Raw genomic sequence first — 27,973 nt, 5'->3', positions numbered from 1 at the left:
CTCTAGGGGCTCTCAGCCAGCCCCAGGCCAGAGGGCTCGCATCTTCCACCACCCAATGTTGTCACCCGTGGCACACGGAGCAAACACCTTCTGGAGATGCTCCTTCCATGGGTCCCTTCCCTATCGTTGCTCTTTTCACCTGCAACTGGGGTGACTGGGATGAACAAAATCCATCATGGTGAGCGATGTCCTTGACCTCAGTTCAACAATAACAAGGAAGGGCTCTGATTTTATACATTAGAACATTTATTTCTCAGAGAGAAAATATAGTCTCAGACAGTCAGATTATAGTAGGTAAAATTAGCATCTTCTTTTCAAGCATAGATTTTCTTAATTCTCTTATACCATCTGATATAAACAATTCTAGAAAGCAAATAAACTCACTTTCTACAATAAATAGAGCGCTCTGTGCTTTACAGCAGACTGACAGTAACATTTGGGTCCCGGAGTAACAGCAGGATATCAGCCAATTCCAAGCCTAAAATGGCATTTCAACACCAAACCAACCCCCCCAAAACCCCAGTTCCCAAGATCCTAAAACATATACACAGGTCACGAGTCCACAGCTGAGCTACCACCTGCAAAGTGTATGTTCCTTTAAATAAATTACACTGGGGGCATATAAAAGACCCAGCAACACAACTGAGGACTTCAAGAATGGTGACAAGAGGTCTAAATAATTTAGAACAGTATTTTACAGCTATTTACACATTGTCCTTCCCTTGCCACACTCCATAGGCATTATTAATATTTTTACAAAATCCTACGCCCCTTCTCTATATGTTACAGGAATCTCTTCCTTAAAGTGTGGTTCTACATCCCAATGTATAAGAAGTGGTATCTTAAAAAAGTAGACCAAGTAGAAATGGCAGTGATTACTCCCCATTAGTCATTAGCAATTATTATTATTTTGAACACACCCCCCCCCCACATTCTCTTCAGTATGAAAAAGTTAAAATAATAAAAAAATACTGAGTTAAAAAGCGAAGTGATGACAATTCAGTCTACAATCTTGCTCTGCACCTTTGGTTCTTCACATGGGAAAGCAAAAAGGGATACACAGGACAAGAAACCACCAAGTCCTTGGCTAATAGAAAAGATTTTGTCATCAAGTTTCCAAACACGAGTTGTCCCTGTTTTTTGCAACGCAAACCCAAAAAGCCAGGGATTGTCTGCAGAGCTGGGGTTTGGGATTCAATGGGTGACAGTGCTGGAGACCCACACACTGGGGAACGGATACATGTGCATGGGAGAAGGAAGAAAGGCAAAATGGTCATGTGCTCTATTGAGTGCTTGGTTTCAACCCAACCCAAGCCAGAGGAACACAGCAGGGACAGAAAAAAAGGAAGAAAAGAAGAGGAGCCTTACACCAGATGTGCATAAGCAACACAAAAGATGTACCTACCTCCAACCCTGATCAACCTCAGCGCCTGCAAAGCTGCTCCAGCTCATCAGACACCTCTAAAATTAGTTTTGCTTCTTAAAAGAAGGAAGCTCTCTTTGCTTAGACTCAGTTGTGTACTAAACCATGACATGAAATGCTGGAGCAAGTACAGGCACAGAAATCAGCATATAAATGTGAAACTACCAAAAAATGACTAGGACATACACACACACACACAAATCAGGTACTTCGCTTTCCGTATTTAAAGCTCTTTCATGTGTGTGCAGCAGAGGGGAAGGTTACCAAAATATCTCAAGCTTTTGTAAACTAAATGAGAGAAATCGAACATGAAAACACTATGGACGTAGCCAGGAAGATCAGAGGGTGAACTCTCAGCTACACCTTTTGGTTTTGAATGTGATGGAACGATCAATGTCATTTAAAACAAAGTAAAATGAAAAGGCCAATGATGGTTTGGGTAAATTTGGCACAAGAAAGTCCAGTTGCGATTTCCATAAAGGATCCTGGTTCAGTTACAGTGGTCACGGGTTCCTGGGAATTACTCAGGGCTGGTTGATGACCCCCTGAAGGAGGTGCCTGAGGTCCAAACATCCCAGTGCTGTGCTCTGCTCACCACATTGGCTCACCTTCACCAAGCAGCTTCTCCTAACTACCTTCCTCCTGGACTTGCAGACTCTACATTTCACCTCCTGCCAGCTCTTCAGTGAGACACATTCAGAAAGAAGCTGGACCGGCTTTTTGGCACATTTCAGGGTACTTCAAGGAGTGCTGACAACCACTGGGATCAGTGCCCCCTGGCCAGTCAGTGCACGCAGTGATCAGCTCTGCCACTGCAGCGAGCGTGGGCTCTGGAGAAAAAGGAGGACCAGCCGCCCCGAGCCCTTACAGGTAGCTGGATGTAAGGAAGGGATGATCCCCCCGCACACGGCTCATGTGGATCATGGCTCGGTCGTATGCCACCTGCACAGATTTGCGGATGCTGGTTTTCCGTCCTTCCATCATCTTTAACTTATCCACTGTGTCATCCACACCGAGGGGATAGACTTTGTCACGTGGAAGCCACTGCCTGCAACAGAGTGCAAAGCCCAGTCACCAAGGACATCCAGAGGGGAAGGGGGAAGGAAGAACAAAGACCTGAAGGCCTCCTGCCTTGTAATCATAGAATCAACAAAGCTGGCAAAGACCTTTAAGATCATCAAAGTGCATCTGTTCCGCAGCACTGCCAAGGCTACCACTGACCCATGTCACTGAAGGCCTCCCAAGCTCCCTGCAGGAGACTGACTGCTCCAGTGTGCCTGGCTCTCATACCCACCCTAAGTGGCTCCTTAAGAGTGTAAACATTCACCAGAGCAGGGCAAAGCTAAGGAGATGGTGATTTTCCTTGGGAAGGCAGTTTCAATTTCAAGTCTGGTTAAATAATCCAGTGGGCTCAGCATGTGGCTGCTGCCTCACTGCGGGGACTCGCCTCTTCCAGCGCAATTCTCCAGTGTTCCAATTTTCCTATTGCTTCATACATGAATTTCAAAGCTTTATTTTTTAAGGGACATCACTGGTTTGTGGCTTATTATACATGGCTGGGTTATTGTTACCATGTGAGCATGGTAACATGGTCAGCCACTGATATTAAAACCAGCAGATGCAGTCTGAGATAGAACAGGCCTTGAGGTATTTCGCTTGCCCTGAACCAGGTGCTTACACCTACGTTTCCGTCTTACATAAATGCCTTGATTTGAAAATTGCAGGTACTCAGCACCTCTGACAAAATCAGGCAAGTCTAAATATGGAATAAACCCAGCATTTGGAAAATGTTACCCTGGAGATTTTTGCCCAATCTTCTGTGCAGCACTGGAACTGGCTGCTCAGTCTGCTGGTGTTTTAAAGTCAAATGCTCTCTCTAATCTGCTGCAGATTTGGACTATGAAATTGGTTCTCCACGTGGCTCAGTATTTTTGTGGTGATGTGACCTGTGGGTGAAGGATGCTGGGCTGTTCACCATGTTAGATGTCATGCTTTTGGGCCAGAAAAAGCATGCTGCCCTCCTTATGGCTCTTTGTGACTGCTGCATGTTTAAAATCTCCAATTTCCATGTAACATCATCATAACCCCTGCATGCTCCCATATACCAGAGATTATGTTAAATCTTCCTCCCTCTCTGCCACAGCACTCACCAGGTTCTCTTGTTGTCAAAGAAAAGGACAAGGAAGAGCTTTTCTCCTGCCTCTGTCTGCCTCTGTTCCCCCAACTTCAACACATCCACGGGTGGAACTGGGATGGGGACTCCGTTGTGGAGCAAACCTTCACGTGGCATCTTGGGATCGATTATCTAGTGATACAGGGAAAGGACATTTAAGCACAAACCCCTTCAAGTACTGAAGAAAATGCATTTTCTTTTTCTGTTCTTTCAGTCTATCCAAGCTAGACAATGAAGATCTACTTGGGATGGGTGAGCAGAATGTTCTGTCTCAGTGGCTCTTTTTGTCTTCCCCTGTGTCAGTCCAAAAGTCAAGCACCTGATGTTAAAAAAAGTGAAAAGCTGTACGTTTTTGTTCTGCATGGATGTACCTGCATTTACACCAATTGTAATTTAGTAGAAACTCAGTCTATCATTGTGCTCAATGAAGGATTTCCCTCCCTCACTCCAAATTCATACAACAAACGTAGCACCACTGCTGCAGGCAGCAGGCACAGTGAGGTTAACACCAGCTCCATTCCATTGCAGTCCAGTTGACTTCAGTGGCATCACTGATTTATTCTGCTACTAGAGCAGAATCATAGTCAGTATTCTGAGAGAGTGGACGAGCAGTTCCAGCTTTATCAGGGAGGGGGAACACAGACTTGGGTCACTGGAGGGGAGTAACAACAGACACAGTTATTGTCTCCATATAAAGCAGAAGTCAGTGTCAGACATCTGTGCTATGTGATTATGGCAGGAGAAGCAAAGGGTGGACACAATCCCAGAATCGCAGACTGGTTCAGGTTGGAAAGCACCTTAAAGATGATCTAGTTCCAACCCCCTGCCCCGTGCGCAACACTCAGTGTGCTCTTGTTTGCCTCCCGATCTTGGCTCCTAAGGGCTCAAAAAAGCAGCCTGGCTTTGACATTGGCCAGCTGCAGGAACTGAAGTGAAGACACCAGCACTGCAACAGACTGTTACAGAAATATGCCTTTTAGGGGGCAATCCCAGTGTTTAAATCCATGCTAACGCACAGTTTAACTTTGGCCATAGCAACACAGAGATCTAAAAGTGCTTTGACTGGCCAACACAGCTAGCAGATCCACAGCTGTTCCCTCCTGTGGGCTCCCACTTAGAGATGGCAGAAGAGCCACGTCTCAAGGGATCTATTTAAAAGCAGCAGAAAAACCAAAATGTTGTTCTATTCCACGTTCTTATTTATATACTCACTTCAGCCATCTCTGCTGCTAACTTTCCAAGCATGTAAAAGCCTGCAGTGGTACTGGCACTTCCTAGCAACAACTGCATGTTGTGCCTGGCTTTGGAACTGAAGCCAGGTTTATGGATTTCACCTTAACAGTCAAATATCCAAAGATGGATAAATGTTAAGGAACTATAGTCATAGGACTAGATGCAAACACATGAACACATTCTCATATTTAAATCAAACATATGGTTATTGGAAGAGGATATGTCCATCACAAGACCATAGGGAGTTGTACTCACTATACAGGAAACTGTGCAGGCAGTTGGACACCAGTGGAACCTGGTGCCTGCCTTTGTAAAATGTAGGTCTTGTCATGCCAGCGGTACTGACCACTTTCCCGATACCTACAGAGTGAACAGGAGAGGAGAGGAAAGATCTCCTATTCCTGGCACCAAGACAGCAATGTTTTATGAACCCTCCGCAATGCTCGGCAACAGTGAGCACAGGGAAAATTCACTGTGCAAAGGGAAAAGGAAATAAAAAGGGCACATTGTATGACTTTGGGAAGTGTTCCTGTTCTGCCTGGTTACACTGCACACTAGCACTGTGCTCTGGGCTACCTGCAATGCGGGTACAGGATGCATGAAAGCACTGGTGTACTTACCAAGGCAGGGTAGGAGGGATAGCCCCGGCACTTGGCCCACACCAGCTCCAAGGGCTCCAGCTCAGCCTGACTCTCAAAGGACATCAGGAGAGTCCTGCCTAAGGGACAGAAGGAGACACGGCTTAGGAGGGTGATAGCTAGCCAGGGACTTATGGTAACACAAGAAACCACACCATCATCTAACCTGGGTGTGATGGCCTGCACTGTCCCAGCAGCAATCAGCTACAAGAGATGAACCACTCTTGTACTTACAACATACTGGCAATATTTCAGTTGTCTTCTTTTATTTGATTCTTCAGCAAGCAGAAAGCTGGAATTTCATCTTTTTTACATAACAAACCTATTGTCCAGCTCTTTGTCATTTAATCATCTGCATAATCCCAAACCCATTTCTCTTAACCAAGAGCTAGAGCAAAATGGAAAGCTGTTCATTGTTTACACCTACATGCATTGAGTATCCAAACCAGGGGCTGTAAGGGTTCTCTGCAGCAAGGAAGATCTCATCTGCAGTAAGTTTATGGTAAGGTGCAGTGAGATCCAGCCTGGCCATGGCGAATGTCCAGCCTTCTTTATGCTCTGTCAGTTCTGCATTAAGATAATGCCACAGTCTCCCTAATCATGGGTCTAAGTCTGTTAGTGCATGTAGCTTCAGATGAACTCTTCAATATGGAACTGCGAATCAAATTCAATTCTGGAGTGAACAACTGTTATACCACTGAAATCAAATGGGTATGTGAGAGATGAATTTGATTCATTAGGCTCCACCAAGCCAAATCCATCCCCAATGGAACAGATGAAGCTGTATCTGAGATTACTTTGAGCCACTGTTCAGACAGCTCCTTTTTACTCCTCCTAAATACAAATCTCTATATTATTCTGATACCATAATACTATGGGGGTACTTGATGCCTGTGGGAAATGCCTGGTTCTAACTGACAGAAGTCTATTAACCATTAATTTTTCAAACTTCAGTCAGAAGTATGGCATGGCAAAGGATCCATTCAAGACATGAATAACTCATCTGCCAGCTCCTGGTCCTGGAAAAGGAGTAATCTCCATTAATGTGAATTTTACAGCAAGTAGTACTTGCTTTGGGGGAGAAATGGGCAAACACTGGCTTTACCAGAACTTAAACTGTATCTAGAAAACACTGAGTATGACCCAAAAGAGCTCCCTGCCAAACGGATCTGACAAACTTCTCCACTACTGTATTCCTCCATAATGAAATGAAGTTCTAAAGCGCAGAATTCTCCCACTGATTCTAATGCTCCCAGCACCAGCCCTGCTCTGTGAGCTTATCTCCAAAGCAGCCTGCTGAGTGCCTGGGGTCTGGGATAATAATGGTTCCCAGGGAGACGGGAGCCAGCACATGGGAGCTGTACCAGGGAGTCAAAGCTGAGTCCTGATTTCAGCACAGACCTGCCACAACTCGAGCACTGACACACTGTAAGAAAGACGAGAATCTGCTCACGTGAGCACTGCAAGACGGGTGTAGTGCCTTGTGTAGGACTAGAGGAGCGTGACTTAATTTTACAGCTTGGCAAAGACGACTTTGTTACAAAGACCCTGAAAGCAATGACAGCAATACAGGAGGGAGCAGCCACAAAGTCATCTCCAGAGAGACTTCTCTTATATAAAATGATGATTTACTGCTTGTATTGCAGCATCGCTAAAGAGAACTAGTTGCAAAACAGGTGAAAACAGTGCCAGGTGCATCATACACACCAGATGTACAGAAAGCACCCATCTGAGGAGAACACCAGCAAATGTAAAAGCAGGAAAAACCTTTTATGCAATAACCTACACTTGTAACCAAGCAGGCAGCAATGCACGGGCAGGTAAGCAGCCTGATAGGACAACCTGGGTAGTCACCCAGGACTAGTTCCTGCATTGAGACCTTCTCTCCTTGGATCAGATTGAGTGTCGGGACCAGCACAGGACGTGCTGCAGAGCTGTTCTCACCTGAGCTGCTGTAATCAGAGTCTCCATTCACACCATCCAAGAAGGGCACTCGGGAAAGAGCTGGCTTCCCTCGACTCCGCTTGGGAGGCATCAAACCGCTGTTGGGAAGATATGCAAAAGAAAGGCATCTGGAGAAAGCAGATTTCCCTTGAAAACAAAGCCAAAGAAATGGATTCCCCAGCTCTGTTTGAAACACTGTAACATCACTGACATGAAAAGAACAGTGAACCATCGATACATTTCTTCTGGTTCAAGTCCACTGGACATATCCCAGCTTTGCCACAAGCAATAAAAGAGGCCCACCAGAAACCAAGCTATGAACAAAGAAAGAAACCCAGCAAAGACCTCATGCTGAAGAGCTGATGTGGTAACGTTTGGAGCTTGCATGAGCTCAGCCAGTTGTGTACTGATGTCAGAGACAACTGAGCAGCCCTCCAACATGGCTCCAATATAGAATCAATCATAGAATCACAGAATCATAGAATGATTTGGGTTGCAAAGGACCTTAAGGTCACATAGCTTCAACCCCCCTGCCATGGGCACGGACACCACACACTGGACCATGTCAACCAAGACATCATCCAACCTGGCCTTGAACACTGCCAGGGATGGAGAGTATCTATGCAGCTGGGACTCTCTCAGCCCATGGCCTTCACCTCATTGCTACAAATATTATAGACAGAAAACTGACTATCACCTCCACCTCAAGCAATCCTGTTTTTTTCACTTCTTGAGGATTTCTTTTCCATTTTTCTTTTAAAGTTTTCTAATAACCCATTCTGGGTGAATTTGGTGTTCAAAAAGAAAGACTGGAGAAAAAGGAGTAAACAGCAGTTCCTGAATAGAAGAATTGTACAAGTTATCCATGAGACATCAGCTTGGTATTAATTCCTTGTTTTGTGGATGTCGCATAGCTCTAATGTAATTTTTGCTATGTGAATTGCTGGCAATTATTGCAGTAAGCATTTACATCACACGTTTCAGCTTTAAAGTACTATACAAACACCAACTAACAAGTCCCCACACTCCCCTGTGAATTCCAATTTGTCTCCCTTGCTTACACAGGGGCAAACAGAGGTGAGTACAGTGTGGCCATAAGGCCAAGATATGGTTTGAAAGGAAGTTCCTGGCTCCTGGTCCTGTTCTGACTGTACCCTCACCCAGTGAAGGATTTCTGCATGACACAAGAGCCTTCATTTAAATGACACTTCAACCATGTGTGAATGCGGGTCTCATTTTTGTTCCCTCTGATGCAGCTCCTTACTTGACAAGTTTATCAAAACAGAATCACAGAGAAGTCTGGGCTGGAAAGGATGTTCAAAAGTCTTTTAGTCCAGCCCTCCTGCAATGACCTTCTGGTGAGATCTGCATGGGCTGATGCCTCTTCTGTAAGCATCCAGCTTACAGAAGAGGCAAGGACTGATCTGAAGATCAGGGCACACAGCCCAGAGAAGAGGGAAGAGATGACGAAATGGGTGGGTGTTGCATCAGAGAAGAGCTGGAGGTGCCACCCTGTGCTGAGACATCATTTACTGTGGTGCCACATGCTTCCCTCAGGCTGTCTGGCACCTGATTGTGGAGTAGGACCACTCTGCCACAGGGAAAAGCCCTGGCACCAAAACTGCTTCTCTGAACCCAGGGCCTTGCCTTTCGTCATGGGCAAAAGAAGCCTTTGTGAACAGATTCATAATGGAAACAGTAATCAAACCTTAGCTACAACTGCAAAATTATCCACCTCTTTTGAGAGCCAACATTTAGGATCACTCTGCAGAACAGAGCAAAGTTTTCATTTGAAAATGGCTCCTGGGATTCAACCAGAATAATGTGTTACACATAGTCTGTATGTTCAGACCTGAGAATGGGGAGTTTTATGATTGTAAGTGCCCAAATGACACTGGAAGTTTGAAATCTTACAGGACTGAGTACATGCACTGGGAGGAAAGGTCTGAACATATTTCACTAATGATGGGTCATCCTTGGGGTCATCAAAGACAAGCAGAGGGCAACATGTTCAAGGCAGAAAATATTACTAAGAGTATCAATAAGAAAGTTGTGCTTCTGCCTGTCCTGGATGCTCCAGGATGACCATGGAGGTCAAATGTCCTCAGCCTGCCACATAAAGGTGATTGTGGCAAAGTGCAGGTTTTACCACGCAGTAAAAGGGCTCCTAACACTGACTCTAGTTTGGACAGGTAGACCAGAAAATAGATATGGTACCCCAACATCTGACCAAAAGATGACAGATGTTTGCTTTAAGTCTGTTCAGGTCTGTTTGAAGTGCCCAGTTCTGCTTTTAAACCTCCAAGAGGAAGGAAGCAGCAATTCAGCAGGTAGCAGAAGTTCAGCTGCGCCTGTAGCGCTGAACAGGACATTTGAGTTCAAGGTTTTTCTACTTTGGGCTCTCAAGTGCTGCAAGAAGGTATGCATCCATCAGCAGAGGATGTTGCATGCATTGAGGAACAGAAGACCCATTTGCTTGAAAATGAAGCACTGCATTTGGGTTTAATAGGATGTGATGGAACCTCAGAAGCTCTTTGTCTTTTAGGATCAACACACAAAATAAGGAACAGTTTGGGCTGGGGTTGAAACAAAGAGGTTGAATAATAAAACAAGGCAGACTAATCCAGACATAGAAGGTGTTCTGAGGACAGTTTTGTTTGGGGCACTTACCTGCAGGCTTCAAATACCAGCCCACTGCCCAGGCCAGAGCTGCACTCAGAGTCAGAGCCACTCTCTGTGTGCTTCACAAAGCCATTGGTCACTCCTGCCAAGGAGACAAATGGGAATCAGCCCAGAGAAGAAGCAGCAACACACAAAGATGCTACCACGGCTCAGGTGGGGCCACTGTCCCATGACTCACATCCACAAAGATGAGTGCTTCAATGAGAGAGGAAAATTCTGTACTGAGTTCCCCAGACTCAGCTGCAACCAAAAGGTGGCCAATAAAGGTATTTCTACCAGCAACACAAAAAATTAGGCAGTCTCTGAAGAAGCAAGTGCTAGAACAGTGCCCAGGGATGGAATAGGAGAGCCAGCTCACCAGGGAAGCTCAGAGGCCAGGAAATGAACCACTTGCTCATCTGGCTTCCAGGTGTCATTTGGAAGACATGAGAGAAAAATGCTCTAGGAAAAACTGGTTTCAGGCAGTTGTAGAGAGCAATCAGGTCCCCCCTGAGCCTTCTGTTCTCCAGAATAAACCCCTCCAGGTCCCTCAGCCATTCCTCATCACACTTGTGCTCCAGGCCCTGCACCAGCTCCACTGCCCTTCTCTAGCCCCGCTCTGAACTAAGTTACTAGAAACTCCATGTATAGCCATTGAAGGAGAGAGGTGCAATCCCTTACAGACATGCCTTGTCTGCCCTATTGCAGACATGTGTGGAAGAACTGGAGCTTTCACCAGGCACATCTGATGATGGTCACTGTTTCCCTCAAGCATAAAGTGAGTTTCAGGGGAGCAGTTTGGATGCAGACATCTTTACTTTAGATTCCTACTCCCTCAGCCCCATTACGCAGTTTCCAAGGGTTCAGAAGGAAGAGAAATCCCAAGTAATTACCTTTCTGTCCTGCCTGCCTGGGTGACTTCTCTCCATCACTCTCACTGCAGGTCCTGCTCTGCGGCCGCTTCCGGGCTTGTTGCTCCCCATCGGGGCAGGAGGGTGAAAGCTGCTGGTCCTCCCCGTTCTCCAGGGAGCAGTCCAGGCCCCTCTGCAGCTTCACTCCATTCTTAGCCTTTTTGAACAGGACAGATGTCCGTCTGCCCACGCCACTGAAGGCAGGGCTGGAGGGGGTATCTGCAGGGGGCAAGGCCAGCCCGTTGAGCCCGTTGTCGCTGAGCAGGCGCTGGAAGGCTTGGCTCTCCCGCTGCAGAGCCTTCTTGTCAAAGAGCTCCCTGTTCAACACCACCCTCTTCTGCAGCTGGTTCGAGGACTTGCTTTCACTGATGGGTTTGAGCTTTGGAGGGTCCTGCAGAGAGTCCAGCTCTGAGAGGGAGGGTGCAGGTCCTGTGGGCTCCAGGGTTGGAGGGTTCGGGGGCTTGGAATCATCTGCTAAAGGAGTAGAGTCTGCTTGAACATCTTAGAAATAGTTATCTCCCAAAACTCCCAAAGAGTTATTCCACAGCCATTCCCACCTTTCACAAAGGCCACAGATAGGAGAAACAGCAGGTCTTAACTGCTGACATGCACTAGAGCTGGAGCTAAAATCAAAGAACCACGGAATGGTTAGGGTTGTAAAGGGCCTTAAGATCATTCAGTTTCAACCCCCCTGCCATGGGCAGGGACACCTCACTCTAGACCATGACTCCCGAATCTCTGTCCAACCTGGCCTTGAACACTGCCAGGGATGGAGCATTTACCGCTTCTTTGGGCAGCCTGTTTCAGTGTCTCACCACACCCACAGTGAAGAACTTCTGCCTTATAGCTAACCTGAACTACCCCTATCTAAGTTTGAACCCATCACCCCTTGCCCTGTCACTGCAGTCCCTGATGAAGAGCCCCTCCCCGGCATCCTTGTAGGCCCCCTTCAGACACTGGAAGCTGCTCTGAGGTCTTCACGCAGCTTCTCTTCTCCAGGCTGAATACCCTCAGTGTTCTCAGCCTGTCTTCATAACGGAGGTGCTCCATTCCCCTTATCAGCCTTGTGGCCTCCTCTGAACTTGCTCCAAGTCTGTTTTATGTTGAGGACACCAGAACTGCATACACCTGTACCCTGCTGTAACCTCTTACCTTTCTCCCCTTCCTCATCCCCTTCCCTTGGTGTTTTATCCAGGCCCTCTTCCCTCAGCACAGGCTCTCCACTGGGCATGGTCCTGCTCTGCTGCTGGGCCAGCTTCTGTCGAATGGAATTGATCTCCCGTCTCAGAAGCCGGATACGTCGCGTCCGGGCACCACTGGACCGCATGGTGCTCACCATGTCCAGCTTCTCCAGAAGCTCCTTCAGCTGGGCCTCCAAGGAGAGGTGAGCCCGGTTCTCTGGGAGGAGGATGTTATCCACTGCACCAAAAGAGATTATAACAGTGAAGGGAAGGAGTAAGGCTTCTTGAAGAAGCATTTGGGAACGTTGCCGTTCCTCATTCTCTTTGATACTATTCATGAAGCAATTGCTTTAGTTTGGAGATTCAGCAGTTGTTAACCTTGGAGCTCGGACTTCCTTCATTTGGGTAAAGGGCAGCTGGTATAACTTGCTCTGCCCTCCAGTTCCCATTACTGTCCCAGGGGCAACAGTGAAAGGACATACGTCTGCACCCATGACAGCTCACAGTGCAGGTCCTTGGCAGAAACCTATTTCATTGCCAGATTAAACAACAAAATCAGACCACAGACAGAACTGGTCAAAACACAACATGTTTGCCATTCCTCTGGCTCTGCTGAAGGGCCGGCATCTGCAGGAGTGGGGCAGACAGCTGACAGACGTGCTCTCATATATACAAGTTTCCTAACAAACTATCCATCAGAAATCTAAAATGCTGCAACATTTATGAACTTGATGGCAGACTGCAAGCTCTGGATGCCAGCAATATTCTATGCTAGGTTTAGACAAGTTATTCAACCAGTGCTTTGGAGCTGCATCTCCAGATGGCAGTGGAAATGGATGTGGTCATGCTATGAATGGGAAGTCTCAGCTAGAAAGACTGCTTGCGTCCCAGGACATTAACCCTACATCAAGCTCCTGCCAGCCCTCAGTGCTCCATCGAACCCAGTTGCTTTGCACCTTGCCAATTTATAATGAAATGCACAGGCCTTCCTCAGAGCAAAGAAATCCCAGATCCACTTTTGCCCTGTTCTTTAAAATACCAAGTTTGTACTAAAGCCATGGCAGAAATCAAACAACATGGGCAGTTACGAAGCTCTTCTGAGACAGACATAGAATCATTTGGGTTGGAAAGGACCTTAAGACCATCCAGCTCCAGCCCCTGCCACAGGCAGGGACCCCTTCCACTGGAGCAGCTTGCTCCAAGCCCCTGTGTCCAACCTGGCCTTGAACACTGCCAGGGATGGGGCAGCCACAGCTTCTCTGGGCACCCTGTGCCAGCGCCTCAGCACCCTCACAGGGAAGAGCTTCTTCCAAAGCTGCACCTACCTCAGAATGTCCGGCACACCTGAAATCCTGCCCTTTGAGGCTTTAAAGTTAGATATATACTTAGGTAAACACGGATAGGGAAACTCTTGTATGCTGAATGATGGCTCTGATTTCCAGCAGCTGAGTGACATGCTGAGAACAAAGAACACAGTTATGATCTACCTGAAAAAAACTAAGGCTAACACTCACCATCCTCCCAAGAAAAGCGGTAAAAGTCCTCAGTTTTGGGTGACTCAGGCAGGTGAATCCCCACATCAGTGTCAAAGCCGATGCTTTCAGCCTGCCGCCGTGCATGGCGCAATATCGCTCCTCCGAGGTCTCGGAGCCGGACAGCTGCTCGGTGGAAAATCGTGTCTTTAGCATTATACCTCATGCAGTTGGTAACTATAAGGTTAAAGTCTTCCTCAAACTCATCCAATGTTCGGTACAGGTGAGACTCCAGCTTCCGCCTCATGGTGGAAAAATCCATTGGGTTGGAAATGAATTCCAGGTAATCTGGAACCTAAACATATAAAACCTGTACAATTACAAAAACCATTTACTAGCCAACTAGAGCGCATCCATCATAAGCACTCAGTGCCCTTTCCACTAGCAAAGGGCAGCACCAGCGGTTCATTTCTGTATCACTCAGTCAAGGCAGACACATCCTGGCTCTGCAAAACATTACTGAGACGTGCTGAAGCTTCCAGAAAGCAATACACTACTTCTGGCCCAGAAGGGTACCCCACTGTGAGTCCTCTTTGGGATACCCTTTAGTCCAACCGCAGCTTGGGATAAGGTGGCTTCCAATGCTTCTACCCAGAACTCCCTCATCTAAAACCCATTAGACACCTCTAGGAAAGAGACTTGCCTCGTTCAGGTTAACAGGCTCTGCAAAGATCTGGGCAGCATCCTTCTCCTGCAGCAGGTCCAGTGTTGTGCGCAGAAGTACGTTGAAAGGGGTAAGCTGCAGCTCCATGGCAGCCTGCTGAACCTTCACCTGGGGATGGGAAAACAGTGATGAGCACAACTATAGAGGACAGGATACACCAGTGGTGTCTCCCTCCGATTTCTCCTGAGTCATCACCGCAGCTCTACTCAGTGGTGGCAACCCCAGATCGTCACAACCAGCCTGAGACACTCATTGCTTGAAGAAATTCTGGCAAACACCTTATCCTCTTCACGTGCAGGAACCACATCAGCAGATCTGCAGAGTCAAACTGCACAGTTCAATCTTTTTGTATGGGGAATTTGGGCTTATGCAATCTCATCAAACCAAAACAAGAGGAAAGGCTGGAAATTTAGAAGATAATACAACTAAAAATGAAAATAGGAAGAAGCTTTTCATGCCTGGTAAAATAAGCTATAGAACCCACTACCTCAAGATGTTATTATGTCTATTAGCAACACTATACAAAAGTTAGAAGTATGTAGGTGTTTACATAAACAACATCTGTAATTAGACTAAAGAGCACAAACAAAGCTCAGGATTTAAGCTCTCACACTTCAAGGCAGAAGCCAAACAACAACACCAGTTAGATGTCTGCAAGTCCCTAATACAGCTTCTTCCAACCCTTATGAAGTTTGATTTCAAGTAAACAAGTTGTAGCACCAGCCTGATCTCTTACAATGAAACTCTGTTCAAAGGAGACTGGAACAGAACAGAAGTGTTTAGCTCTCCCTTAACATTTTAATTTCTTTGATCTTATAATTCCTCATTATGCCATTAAATCAACCACTTCAGTAGCAAAGGAAAGCAAATCTGTTTACAAAAAGCTGTATTTGCTGTGATAAACAAGACAGCATCAATAAGAGAATGAATGAAGATGGGACATAAAGACCATGCTCTTCCCCCAAAACAATGAAAGAAGTCAAAAAAAGACTTGGGACTCTGGAGCATCCTTCTCCACTCACCTTTTAGGTGGGCTGGGGGAGAGGTCCAACTAGATACACACTTTCCTGTGATATCCTTTTATAAAGGACACCAAAGCTTCTATGGATTTAGCCAACTGTCATAAGGATTTATCAAGATATTGAAAGCAAACAAAACCCAAGAATCACTTTTCTTTTGATCTTCCCATCCAAAATTGCATCAAAAAAGACCTCAAAAGAGGTGTCCATCAAAAAGGCTGTGGGCAGTTTATGGTCATGAAAAAACAGCTCGCAGAGAAGCTGTGATCACAGAGGATGCTGCTTTCCCTCTGCCTGGTTCTCTGCAGACAGCCTGAGAGCACCCAGGCAGTGCCTGAGGTCACGCACACAGGCTCACAGTGCACAAGGTGAGTCTCTAATGAAGCTGTCCTCGAAGATGCTGGTGCCAGAGAGCACAGTTGTGGCCTCAGAGACCAACCAGGCATGGCAAGCAAAGACCCTCAACAGACAAAGCTGGCAAGCTTGGGAAGCAACCTTAACTTGTGCAACTTTGGAGAACAGCATACAGATCAAAGAAGAAACTGAAAAATTTAGTAAATGGTATCCATCATAAAACTTCTTTCTTGTAAAAAATGGAACCAGAGGGCAAACCACGTGAATTTTTAGCTTTAGAAATCAGGAGCAGAATTGTGATTTAGCTCTTTCTCTGGAGTAGGTGTTACCAACCTCCTGCAATAATCATTAAAGGCGATCTAACTTCTGCTCTGCAAAACACCTACTCCGTGCTCAGAAACAGAAGTGGTGCTGTAGGTCAAGAACCAAATTCACTATTAGTTATGCAAATCCATTTTCCCAGCTTGCTGCACCCCAGTGCTGCTTCTGAGGGTAGAGGCTGAGCAGTGCAAGCTCGGGACCCTACCTGTTCCCGTTTGAGTTTTTCCCTCTTACGGATCAGCTCGATGAGCAGCCGCGCCCGCTCCAAGTCATGCCGCAGTTTCTGCCAGTACTTCAGCTCTTCCTTTACTGCACTGGTCTTCTCATCCTGCTCCTTCTGGAAGACACAGCAGCAGGGCTAGAAATAAAACCTCTTTCTAGGTGTCCCCTGTGAACTGCTCTCATAGTCTTCCTCCTGACTATAAACGATGCCCCATTTAGCTAACAAACACAACATCAGCCTTTCTGGATATTATGTTATCTATCTGTGAAGTTAGGCCTAAATCATCCTGTAGCTACACTCTGGGACCATGCTTCAGTACATACTGGGCTATAAATACCCAAGTTCATTATAGAGGCTGGAAATTTTTCTCTTGGCTGCTGTGCATGGAAGATGCAGCCCAAAGCTTTTACAGTAGAAAGGCAAAGAGAGCAGAGAAAGAGCTAACATTATCCTCCTTGTAACCAATAAGAAATTATCGGGGAAAGAGATTCACCAAAACACAATGGAAGAGCCAATGCTGGGAGATGAGCTCACACCTTCCAAGACACAGTTCAGTGGCAATCATCCATCCTTTCCTAAATCTGTAGCTTTTTAAATGGGTTTGAGGATGTACCTGAAGCGCACACACTTTCACATGATTGCCAGGAGAGGACAATTGTTTCCCCAAGGTCCTGATGGGCTCTATTTATAGGACATTTGGTTTTAAGAACTTACTTACAGTAAATTGCCAAATACACCAAGGAAATGCTGCACTTTCCCAAGCTCCAGACTGATGAGCAGAAAATAGGTTTTCTTATTATACATCCAGAGCAGTCTTCATGCAAACCAAAGGCCTATAAATTCCTCCAACTACAGTAAAAATGTACATGTACAACATGCACAACAGGCACAGCACCTACTGAGAGTCTATGTTAGAGGGTAGAGTCCACTTGCTTCATGATTTCGCCACTGACGTGAGCTAAACTCAGTGCTGTTTAACAGCATTGAGATCAAGTGACTCTGGATGCCAGCTCACAGGAGGAAGCACAGGAGTCCAGAGCTGATGGATATGACTAAACTTCCACACGAATGTGCATGGGAGGGTCGGAAACTGAAGCTGCATGAAGACCGACCCAAGCTGGAGCTTGGCCAGGACTCTGGAGCTAACACCTTTTCTCTTGAGGAGGGGATTTCTAATCACATGCGAGGAATGTGGTTTTATGATTCATCTAAGAGATGATTCCACCAAGGGCCCATCACACCCTTGCATGGTCCTGGGTCTCCTGACTCAGGGGAAAAGCTCTTATCTGCTGGCTCCTCAACACCAGTTCTAGTGGCATGTGAGATACTAGTGGCACTGATATACTAACTCAGCTCTTCAGGCATGAGCATACCAAGAGGTGACCAAAAGAGACTTAAATCAGTTTACCCTCTGATCCTTTCACCCTCATTCCTCTTCCCAGCCGTGCATCAAGCACATTCATCCCCGAAAGCAAGCTCTCCATCCTCCCATGTGGGTCCAGCTGGGCACCAGTACCTGCTCTGCGTTCCTCTGGGACTGGAGGTGCGAGTGCAGGCGCCGGATCAGGGGCACCCCATTCCTCGCCTGGCGCTTCAGCAGCCAGTAGTTGTGGAGCCTCTGCATGAACTGGTTCTTCCTCTGGAGGGAGAGGCCACTGCAGATCTTGTTGAGCCTGAAGGAAGCAAAGAGGTGTTGTGAAGGCAACCCCGAAGCAATCAAGACTCCATAGACCCTGGTGATGCCATCACAATTCCTAATGAAGCTTTGTGTGTCAATGCACACTCTGAACTACAAATGCAACTAGAACAATGTGCAACCTCCCCACCATGAAAACGTATGTGCCTGCTTTTCACAGTATAACCTATGTTAGTAGCAGTTCAGCTGGAGGTTCTCACCAAGCACTCACCACAGCATAGTCAAAGTATGCGGCCACAAATTCAGCTCCAAGCCCTCACTTCAAAACTACTTTCAGCATCAAGAACTTTCCTGGGGGACATTTAAGTCTGATGTTATTAAGCTGGAGTCTGAGAAACTAACTTCATAAGAGTCCAAGAATCATGTATCACCTATTTTAACCTTTTTGAATCATTCATTAGATTATATGTGGTGCCTTATCAGCAGTTTTCCAAAGCTGTTAAAATACCGGCAACACATCACCACACTTCGTAATGCACCAAACTAGCAGCACTACCTACTTTTTTGTGAGAGAAGTGGGAGGCAAAAGCCCCCACACAGCCAAATTCAAAGCTGCTTACAACACTGACAGGTTTAGCTTGCTCTGCAATAAAAGGAATTAAGAAACTATGAAATGAAGAGATTAAAAACTATTCAATAGCAGGATGACCTCTATCTGCCTGCCAAACTGCAATGCCTGAAGTGTTTCAAGAACATCTTCACAGCCATCTGTGTGAATCCAGATGCTAAAGAGCTGTTTTCAGTTAGGGACCTCCACAGATTCTGTGTTACCCGGCAGTTTGCGATGGTAAAGCAGGGAAACCACAGCGTTGCCCTCAGCACTCATGTGGAGCAACCCTGGTCAGGAAGGGTTCTGCAGAGCACTCTCTGAAGACAGCCAGTGATGAGTCTTGACTGCAGATTCAGTGTTCACAAGGCCAACAAGAGGGATCAAGTCCTCAAAACAGACCCTGTCCACCTCCTTCCCTAAACCTGCGACACTCACCTGTAAGAGGGAATTTGTGTGACTGTCACCATGGGCAAAGACGAACGCCCATTAGTCACATCACCAAGCTCCTTCTTGATCTTCTGCTTCAACCTCAAGTGGTTCTTCTTCAGAGATCCTTTGGGAGGGCCAGAACTGGCTTCTTCCTCTGCCTCCTCCTTCACAGAGGCCTCCTGCCCCTCAGCACCAGCAGCTGGAGACCCTTTTTTCACAGTCCCAGGTGGGGAATGACTCTCACAATAGGCGGTCTTGCGCACGGTGAACGTTGTGCCGTTGATGCTCGTCTCCCTCATGGGTTCAATCTTCATGAAGAGACCAGCCCGCTGGGCGCAGGTGACATGGAAGGCAGTATAACAGTTCACCTTGTGACACTGGATAGCAGCTCCCATGCCCTTCTGCTTGCAGATATAGCACGTGAGCTTCCACCGAGCTGAGGGGATGTTATTTATCCCTTCAATGGGCTCCAGGAACACAGTGTTTGCAAAGCAGACCTCTGGGATCCAGATGGCACAAACCACATGGGCCCAGCGGCCATCGCTGGTCTGCTTGAAGGCTCCACCTTTGTTTGGGCAAAGGACACAATCCACAGGGCGAGAAGGGGACTGTAAGCAGCAGCGGCAAAGCCACTGCCCCTCAGGGATGTAGGGCACGCCGTAACACTCCTGGTGTACAGCCAGGTTGCAGATATCACAGAACAGGATGACGTTGCTGTTGTGACACTCATCATCCATGCAGACGCAGCAGAAGGCATCCTCATCAATGAGGGACTGCTGAGCCCCGTTGTTCCGGCTCTCCAGATACGACTCCTTTTCCAACCGATCCACCAGCCACTCAAACGTGTCAGCAGAAACTGTGCCGTAACCATCATCCCTTCTCTTCTCGTTGACCATTTCCAGCCATGCCAGATCCTCCTCATCCATGTCATACTCCACCTCTACATCAAGGTCCTCAGGAGGCTTTTCAATGTACCGGTAGTAAGCAGCAGGGAGAGGAGGAGCCTCTGGTTGGCTGAAGGAGTCCACCACACGGAAGTTGGGCTGGGGTAAGTGTAAATATGTCCCTGGTGCATGTTTGGAGCAGGACTCCTTCTTCTTGCCTTTGGAAGAGGTTTTCTTATATTTGGAAGGGAAAAGGGGCTGCTCACTGTTTTCTTTGTTGCTGTTGCACTCTGTGATGTCCTGAGCAGTCAGCTCATCCTCTGTGATGATCTTTAAGGGATCGTAGATGCTAATACGATGAAGCCGCCCATCAATGTCCACCTCCACAATCCGCTGGGCCTGAGCATAGGTCAGTGTCTCCCGAGTGGGTGAGCACTTGAGGCTGTAGGGTGAAGGCGAACGCCTCCCCTCCACGCTCTGCCGCGACCTCCTCCGAGGCTTCCTCATCCCTGCAGTCCAGAGACCCTGTAACAACACAGGACAGGAGACAGCATAAGCCAATGAGACAAGCAAGGAGCAGTACAGATCCAAAAACTCACTCAGCATTGCAATAGAATAACATTTCTACTAGAGACTCCAGCAATTTCAACCTTGCTGAGTCTTTACATCTTCTTAGATACAAGCGGGCAATGGAAATATCAACCATTTCTTGAAATGTCTATGTGAGCACCCTCCAACCTTCCTTATTTGCATGTCAGGACATGTACATACCCCCAATACCATCAGAACAGAAGAGTTCAAATTGATTTTATAGCAGCATCCTAACACTGCTGTGCATTCAGCTCAGCAAAACATTCAGATCCCCTGAAACCTAAATAGTACTTCTCATAGAATCACAGAATAGCTAGGGTTGGAAAGGACCTTAAGACCATCCAGTTCCAATACCCCCCTCCAACACCTCACACTAGACCATGTCACCCAAGACTGTTCAACCTGGCCTTGAACACTGCCAGGGATAGAGCATTCACAGCTTCTTTGGGCAACCCATTCCAGTGCCTCACCACGCTCACAGTAAAGAACTGCCTTATAGTCAATCTAAACTTCCCGTTTAAGTCTCAACCCATTCTCCTTGTCCTGTCACTACAGCCCCTAAGGGAGAGTCCCTCCCTAGCCTCCTTATAGCCCCCTTCAGACACTGGAAGCTGCTCTGAGGTCTTCACACAGCTCCTCTTCTCCAGGCTCAACAGCCCCAACTTTCTCAGCCTGTCTCCATACAGGAGCTGCTCCAGCCCCTGATCATCCTCGTGGCCTCCTCTGGACTTGTTCCAACAGTTCCATGTCCTTTTTATGTTGAGGACACCAGAACTGCACACAATGCTCCAGGTGAGGTCTCAAGAGAGCAGAGTAGAGGGGCAGGATCACCTCCTTCACCCTGCTGGTCACGCTCCTTTTGATGCAGCCCAGGACACGGTTGCTTTCTGGGCTGCAAGCCACACTGAAGCTGGCTCATGTTGTTTCTCATCAACCAATACCCCCAAGTCCTTCTCCGCAGGGCTGCTCTGAATCTCTTCTCTGCCCAGCCTGTGCTTGCACCTTCATAAACTCACACAAGCCAAGGAGTTTGTCTCTCTTCTTTTGCCTGTGGCTTTTCTTTTATAGCCCTAATTGCACACAAAATGTGCTGGATGTTTTCTAGATGGAAAGGAAAGCACTGTTCCTGTCCTATGAAAGCAGTTCCCATTTTCTTTTGGTCACAGAGCTACATATGAGAAAACTAGCAGTGCTCCCTTAGGTTGGGATGGAGCTCCTCCAAGTTGCCCACCACTTCCCTTCCCACACTGTGGATGCAAGAAGTAGTGCAAAACCATCCTCCAGCTTTCCTCCCCCGTCTCTCACAAACGTAGCTGTTCCTCACACCCCTTTCCAGACACTCAGTCCCTTCAGTCCACACACTGAAGGGATTGTGTCCTTCCCAACAAGCAAAATGGGTCACAAAATTCCAAACACAACCAGAGAATGAACTGGGCAACGCAGCAGGTGCTAGCTGAGAACCCTTCTGCTCTTCAGTGGGATCCTTGAGGAAGCAAAGAGGGAATGAGCATGGGAACAAGCAGCAAGGATACAGATGGACTTACTAGCTCTGGGTCAGCGTTAACCCCTTTGGAGCCACAATCCATGTTCAGGCAGCTGAGCCGGCTCTGCACGGAGGATCCACAGGGATATGAGCAGGAAAGCAGCTAAAAAGGGTATTTGCCCAGAGCCTTAACGAAAAGCCCAAGCCAGCTCTGCCCTTACAAACTGCTAATCAGCAACCCAGATATTTGAGTCAGCCCTTGCCATTAAGGAGGTGCCCATCACAGGGAGCAGAGCAGGAGCCTGGATGAGATGATGTGGGGGAGGATGGGGACATGGCAGCAGAGGCCTGGTGATCTGCAGGCAAAGGAGGGAGGCAGCAAACAGGGAAAACAAGAGAGGAAGCCAAGTGAGTAACGCAAGTGAGAAGGGCAGTGTCAGGGATGGGAGCATGCCTTCTGGGAAGAAAAGGGATGAGGCTGAAACAAACGAGAGGAGACAAAGAAAAGCAAATGATAAGTCAGCCCAGAGCTTATCTGTTGCTACACAGAAGCCTGAACCAGAACCTCACCCTTATTTAAGCCAATCCACACTTTCAGCCCCTTTGTGTGGGACCTGCAGACAAGAAAACACACTCCAGACCCATAATTTGTTCTTGGCCATTGCATTATTTCTGCTGTGAGGGACACAGCTCCACAAAGTCTCAAATATGCAAGTCAGAGCAAGCAGAGCCTTGCAGGACCAGGACCTACAATAAGTCCCTTCCAGAAGCTTATTCCAGAGAGAAGTACCAAATTCTGAAGATACTGGAGGCAAAAAAGGTATATGAGAAGAAAGATATTGGAGGATAAAGTAAGTAGCATGAGCTGACCACACTCATCATTAATACTGTGTTCAGGAAAAACAAGGTGTTAGCTGGGAGTGCTGAGGCATGAGCAAATTCCAGTGGAACAAGCATCTTAAGGAAGGTCTGTTTTAGATCTTGAAAGGAACAACAAAGGCTTTGGGGTTCCTGACGCTTTAGTGAAACTATCAGTGTATTGTCTAGCAAAATTACCCGAAGTGGGATTTCCACCACTGCCATAAACCAACCCATTTGTAAAACACACAATTCCTTGGTGCTACACAGAAGCATCTAAACCAGAACTGAAATCTCTGCCAGCAAGAACTGAGTGCCCAGGATAAGACATGCACCCAGATACTAGGAGAGACAGAACTACCCACTTCCAAAATACCTTGAAAGCAGCAATGAAACAGCTCAGACGCACCGAGCACTGAACCCTGTGACCTTGCCTGCAGCAACAGAAACTTTGAAGCAGCAATCTAGGAACATTTTGATCCTCGTGGCACACTTGAAAACACCTCCCAGTCACAGATAAAAAAGAATCCTTCTGCAAACAGCACCTGTGCACACCGAAACGCTGAACAGACTTGGCTTCAGTGGGGCTAAATGCTGTTCCAACCCGTGAGGGTTCTGCCCCACCATGGACAAAGGTTGATGAGGTGAAAGAAGAAAGTTCAGCTGTCCCCTCGTTGTCACCAGCGTGCTCAAGGCTTTCCAAACACGCTCCCATCATCCATTTCTGCTGGGTACCGTGCCAGGAGCAGGGGGTGAGGTTCCTAGAGAATACAACTGAGCAAAGCGGCTGAATGCACAAAGCCACGGGGATGAACTTAAATTCTACCCACGGTGTTTGCTCAGGACCTGTTCAGCCCTCCTGAGCAGCAGCTTTCACACTGGTGAGCCAGAGATGCCAGGGGCAGGGGCTGCAAAGGTGACTGAAAAAACATGAGCCTGCCATCAGGAGACTTAAATCTAGTACAAATGGGTCAAAAGCTCCACAGGAAAAAAACCTGAGAGATCCATGTACTAAACAGCATCACAATACAGGCCCCTACTATACACACAGACTGGAAAATCCAGTGCAAGCAGATCCTCTAAAGGGCTAAATGCTGCTGTAATTTACACCCATGCAACTGTGTTGGCTGTACCCAAGGTCAAAGGAACCCTCTTGCACCGCAGACTTCTGCCTCCTTCCCACCCCTCCTTCCCACTGCAGTCCTTTTCCAGCCTTCCCACACTGAACAACCAAGGAGCTGCTTTCCAGCACCAGGTTTCTTTGCTAACCTGCCACGGACACAAGCTGAAGTTCAAGGCAGCGCTGCTGGGGAAGTTTCCTGGCCCTTCCCAGCACAGCTTGGTGATCCCAGTGAAGAACTAGGCTCCTCCATGATGAAGAACTTCAGTGATTGCAGCAGATGGGAACAACGTGGCTCTCATTCCACTCTGGTGCACCACTATTACTGGCAGTGGCTACAGCTCATACAGCCCTAAACAGTTTGAGGTTCAAGGTTACCAAAATCTGCCACTCTTCAGGACATGAAGTCAAACATGAGGTCTGGAGATGTTCCTCTGCATCGCTGTCCTGTGCTGCCAGCCACGCAGCTCCGGGCAGCTGCTTCTTGCCTTTTAAAACCCATTCCTGCGCCGTGGGGAACAGACACCCATGGAGCTATATAAGAAACACATCAATAAATTAAAAGCAATGGATGCCAGAGGGAAAAACACCCTGGAACAGTCGCAGCCCCATTTCCACCTTTCCTTTGCCAACCAAAATGCAGGTGAAACTCCTGCTGCCCTTGTCAATGTCCCTCCATGTTCCGTGCTCTCCCTGGGGCCATAGTCACCTCATGTTCCTGCCCAGGGTTTATGCTCCCCACGCCCATGCTGACATCTACAACAAAGTGTGTCAATGCTCAGCAAACACCGCCAAGAGTCACGTGCCCCGGCATACACAGAGATCTTTATAGGCACCCCAATACTCCTGTAGCCAAGCTGAGCTGTCAGGAGAGGCACCAGGCCTCAAGAGAGCACCTCCTGCTGGAGCAGGGACAGTGTGAGACAATTCTAGGGTGAGTTTCAACTTTTAATTCACTTGCCCCGTCTGCTGAAAGTGTCCTCAACTGTTGTGTTGAGGGGGTCAAATCAAAACATCCACTACTGGATGTTTTAACCCCACCTGGAATACGGGGTTCAGCTCTGGGGCAGCAATACCCTTGTGGGACGTGGAGTTGTTGGAGCGAGTCCAGAGGAGGCCACGGAGATGCTGCGAGGGCTGGAGCAGCTCTGCTCTGGAGCCAGGCTGAGAGAGCTGGGCTGGGGCAGCCTGGAGAAGAGAAGGCTCCTGAAGGGGAGACCTGAGAGCAGCTCCAGTGCCTGAAGGGGCTGCAGGAAAGCTGGAGAGGGGCTTGGGACAAGGGCCTGTAGGGACAGGCCAAGGGGAATGGCTTTAACCTGCCAGAGGGGAGACTGAGATGAGCTCTTAGGCAGAAGCTCTTCCCTGTGAGGGTGCTGAGGCGCTGGCACAGGGTGCCCAGAGAAGCTGTGGCTGCCCCATCCCTGGCAGTGTTCAAGGCCAGGCTGGACACAGGGGCTTGGAGCAAGCTGCTCCAGTGGAAGGGGTCCCTGCCTGTGGCAGGGGCTGGAGCTGGAGGAGCTTTAAGGTCCCTTCCAACACAAACCAGTCTGGGATTCTATGATTATGCTGGCCTGAGAATGAAGCTTAAGGTAAAGTGTGAGCTTAGCAACAGATCACAGCGCACACCACCTGTGTCCAGCCTCAGCAGCAGCTGGTGGAACCGTGAAACGCCATGAGTGGTGTTTAGCGCTGGCCTGGAGCTACCCTGCACAGTGAGGGCCACGGGCTGCCTGCAGGGAGCCCCATCAGCAGCCAGTGATGCGGGTCAAGACGCAGCAGGGACCCTGCCGGGACCGGGCCGCTCCCGGCTCAGCACCGCGGCACCGGCCCCGGGAGCGAAAAACATGCCCAGGGTGAACGGAACGAGAGGAGGAGCGAGCGAGCGACAGCGCAGGCAGCGCCAAAGGCTATTGGCTGCCGCCGCCGCCCATCCCAACCCCACCACCAATAGCAGCGCAGGGCTTTGCTGCTCTAACGGGAGGGCGCCCTCAGCCCCGCCTGGGCCAATAGCGTGGGAGAAGGACCCCCTGAGGGAAGGGTGTCGCGGGCTCCCGCGCAGCGCGTTACCTGGCCGCCTCAGTGCGGGCTCCGCCGCTGCCGCCGCCTCCTTTGGGGGATATTTTTTTTAATGTTATTTTTTTCCTTTTTTTTTTTTTTTTCCTCCTCTTTTTTTATATCCTCTTTCCGCCTCCCCCTCCCCTCCCCCCAGGGGCGGACGGGCTCACCCAGCCGGCGGCGGGAGGGGAGGGCACAAGATGTCGGCTCCGTCCGCTCCGGCTACCGCCGCCGCCTCAGCGCCGCCTCCTCATGCCGCCGCTGCCGCCGCTCCTGCCCCGGTGCCGCTTCTCCCCCCAACACCCCCCTCCCCCACAGCAGCCTCCCCCTTCACCCCCTCCCCGGGCTGCCGCCGCTCTCGGTGCCGTGCGGAGGCAAAGGGGGGGGCGCGCAGGGGACACCCGCACAAGATGGAGGCGGCGGGGTTGGTGGTGGCAGCGGCGGCGTAGCCCGGCCGAGCGGCGAGGGAAGGCGGCGGGCAGGCGGGGGAGGGGGCTGCCGCGCTTCGCTCCCCCCCGCGGGCAGGGACCGCCCGCCCCTCCCCGGTCCCTTCCCACCCCCGGGCCGCGCGGCGCGGAGGCCCCCGGGGGGCTGCGGGGAACGGCGGGGAGTGGGGGGAGTCCCTCAGCGCTGGCCGCATGGGGGGGGGGGGGTCTGCTACCGCCGTGCCAGGCGAGGCGGAGAGGAGCCGGGTACGGGCCCGGCTTCGGGCGGAGGGGCTGCCCCCTTCCTCGGGGTTGGGGTTTGCTCGGCATCCCTTAATCCGGAGCGCTGCTGCTAAGGGAACGCCGGCGCCACCGGCGCTGGGCAGCCTGCGGCCTTGCTCGTTGGGGTGCCCTCATCCCGCACCCGCTTTTTGCGAACTTCAGGATAGGCAGGAGAGCCCAGCCCTTGCAGCCTCAGCTCTACCGCCTTTAGCCCAGACAAGCACCCTCAAACAAATGAGGGGAATAATAGGAGTCCGTGTTTATTTTGTAGTGTGAGCCTTGAGGTCCAGCTGGCTTCCTGAGGTGTGAGGAGCTGTGACAAGGTGGAAGGATAGCAAGAGAGGGACCAGCAAGGCTGAAATTCTGTTTGCAGCTGAGATAAGTGGTGAGGTAGGAGCTGCAGAGGCTCCTACACTTACTTTTTATAGAGCACAGCACATACTTGGGCAGATGTATGCTCCACCTCCCACTCGTATCGTGCAGAGCGTTGCATAATCTGAATTCATAGAATTAACAGAAATGGGAAAAAAAAATGCTATTTTCCCTCATTCCCATCCAACTATAAATCATTTTGTTTCTTAACCTATGTTAGGTATGGAATCTGAGAGCAGCCAGTCTATGCCAAATCTATTGGGAAGTAAGCAGGGCAGACCAGAGCTGGTTGAAGTCTTAAAAGCATGAGAAAACACATTACTGCTGAGCAGCCTTACGTGTCAACCTCTAAGTATTCCTTTTGTGTATACCTGTTAAAGAATCTACTGTTCCCACATCACAGCTCCAAAAAGAATAGATTCTGTTCTTGTCCTGTATGAAAAATAAACCATCAAAGATTTAAAGTGCCAGAAGTGTCATTCATTTTTGAAGGTCTTATCTAACCCAGGAGAACAGTGCAACAGCATGGTCTGTATATAATCTGTAGCTGTTTCTGCTTCCAAGTTGGGAAGCCAGTTAATCTGTACATTAAATCATTTCAATAAGTGAATCACTATTTCACTTGCCTTCTACATGCGACAACTTGATTTTAACTGTATTTGATTCCATTTTTCCTAGCACTTTTGGTGTCTGCTTTTGTTTTAAATATGATAAGCTTTTGCAAACTTTTAATTCTGAAGCTTTATACTCGTTGGAGTTGCACTGGAACTGGCCAGATACAGCCACATTAGGTTCCCTCTTGCAAAGATTTGTTCATGCAAAGGATGTGAAGAGCCCTTCAGGGTTCAGGAGGATGATTTGTGAACAGTGCAATACACAGATACCTCTGAAGGTTGGGGGCCACATGTTACAAGGTCAAAACAAGTTATCCCTCATGTAGGCTTATAGTAG

The 27,973-nt window shown here is 48.5% G+C and overlaps 1 protein-coding gene across 7 annotated transcripts; it reads right to left on the bottom strand.

Annotated features, from left to right (window-relative positions):
* Window positions 1-228: 228 nt before the first annotated feature.
* On the bottom strand, window positions 229-26,802 carry BRPF3 (bromodomain and PHD finger containing 3). Of its 7 annotated transcripts, XM_062625616.1 has the most exons (14): window positions 25,956-26,801; window positions 24,267-24,422; window positions 18,959-20,361; window positions 17,794-17,950; window positions 16,260-16,391; window positions 14,340-14,468; window positions 13,679-13,991; window positions 12,136-12,402; window positions 10,966-11,457; window positions 10,082-10,175; window positions 7,412-7,509; window positions 5,450-5,547; window positions 3,574-3,728; window positions 229-2,471 (listed from the first exon to the last, which is right to left on the bottom strand). In XM_062625616.1, exons 3-14 carry the CDS (start codon window positions 20,341-20,343, stop codon window positions 2,288-2,290), a joined length of 3,504 nt encoding a protein of 1,167 aa, XP_062481600.1. In that variant the 5' UTR covers window positions 20,344-20,361; window positions 24,267-24,422; window positions 25,956-26,801; the 3' UTR covers window positions 229-2,287. The 7 variants fall into 7 exon arrangements, with proteins under 7 accessions (XP_062481600.1, XP_062481601.1, XP_062481599.1 ...); XM_062625617.1 differs by lacking the exon at window positions 24,267-24,422 and having other exon boundaries at window positions 26,114-26,802; XM_062625615.1 differs by lacking the exon at window positions 24,267-24,422.
* Window positions 26,803-27,973: the final 1,171 nt, after the last annotated feature.

The sequence above is a fragment of the Pezoporus occidentalis genome, unplaced genomic scaffold (genome assembly GCF_034315485.1).
Source record: "Pezoporus occidentalis ecotype Australia unplaced genomic scaffold, CSIRO_AGI_Poc_V1 ctg280, whole genome shotgun sequence".
Classification (NCBI taxonomy): Eukaryota; Metazoa; Chordata; class Aves; order Psittaciformes; family Psittacidae; genus Pezoporus; species Pezoporus occidentalis.
Note: the sequence above shows the minus strand (reverse complement) of the source record. Positions and strands in the feature narration are given on the sequence as shown.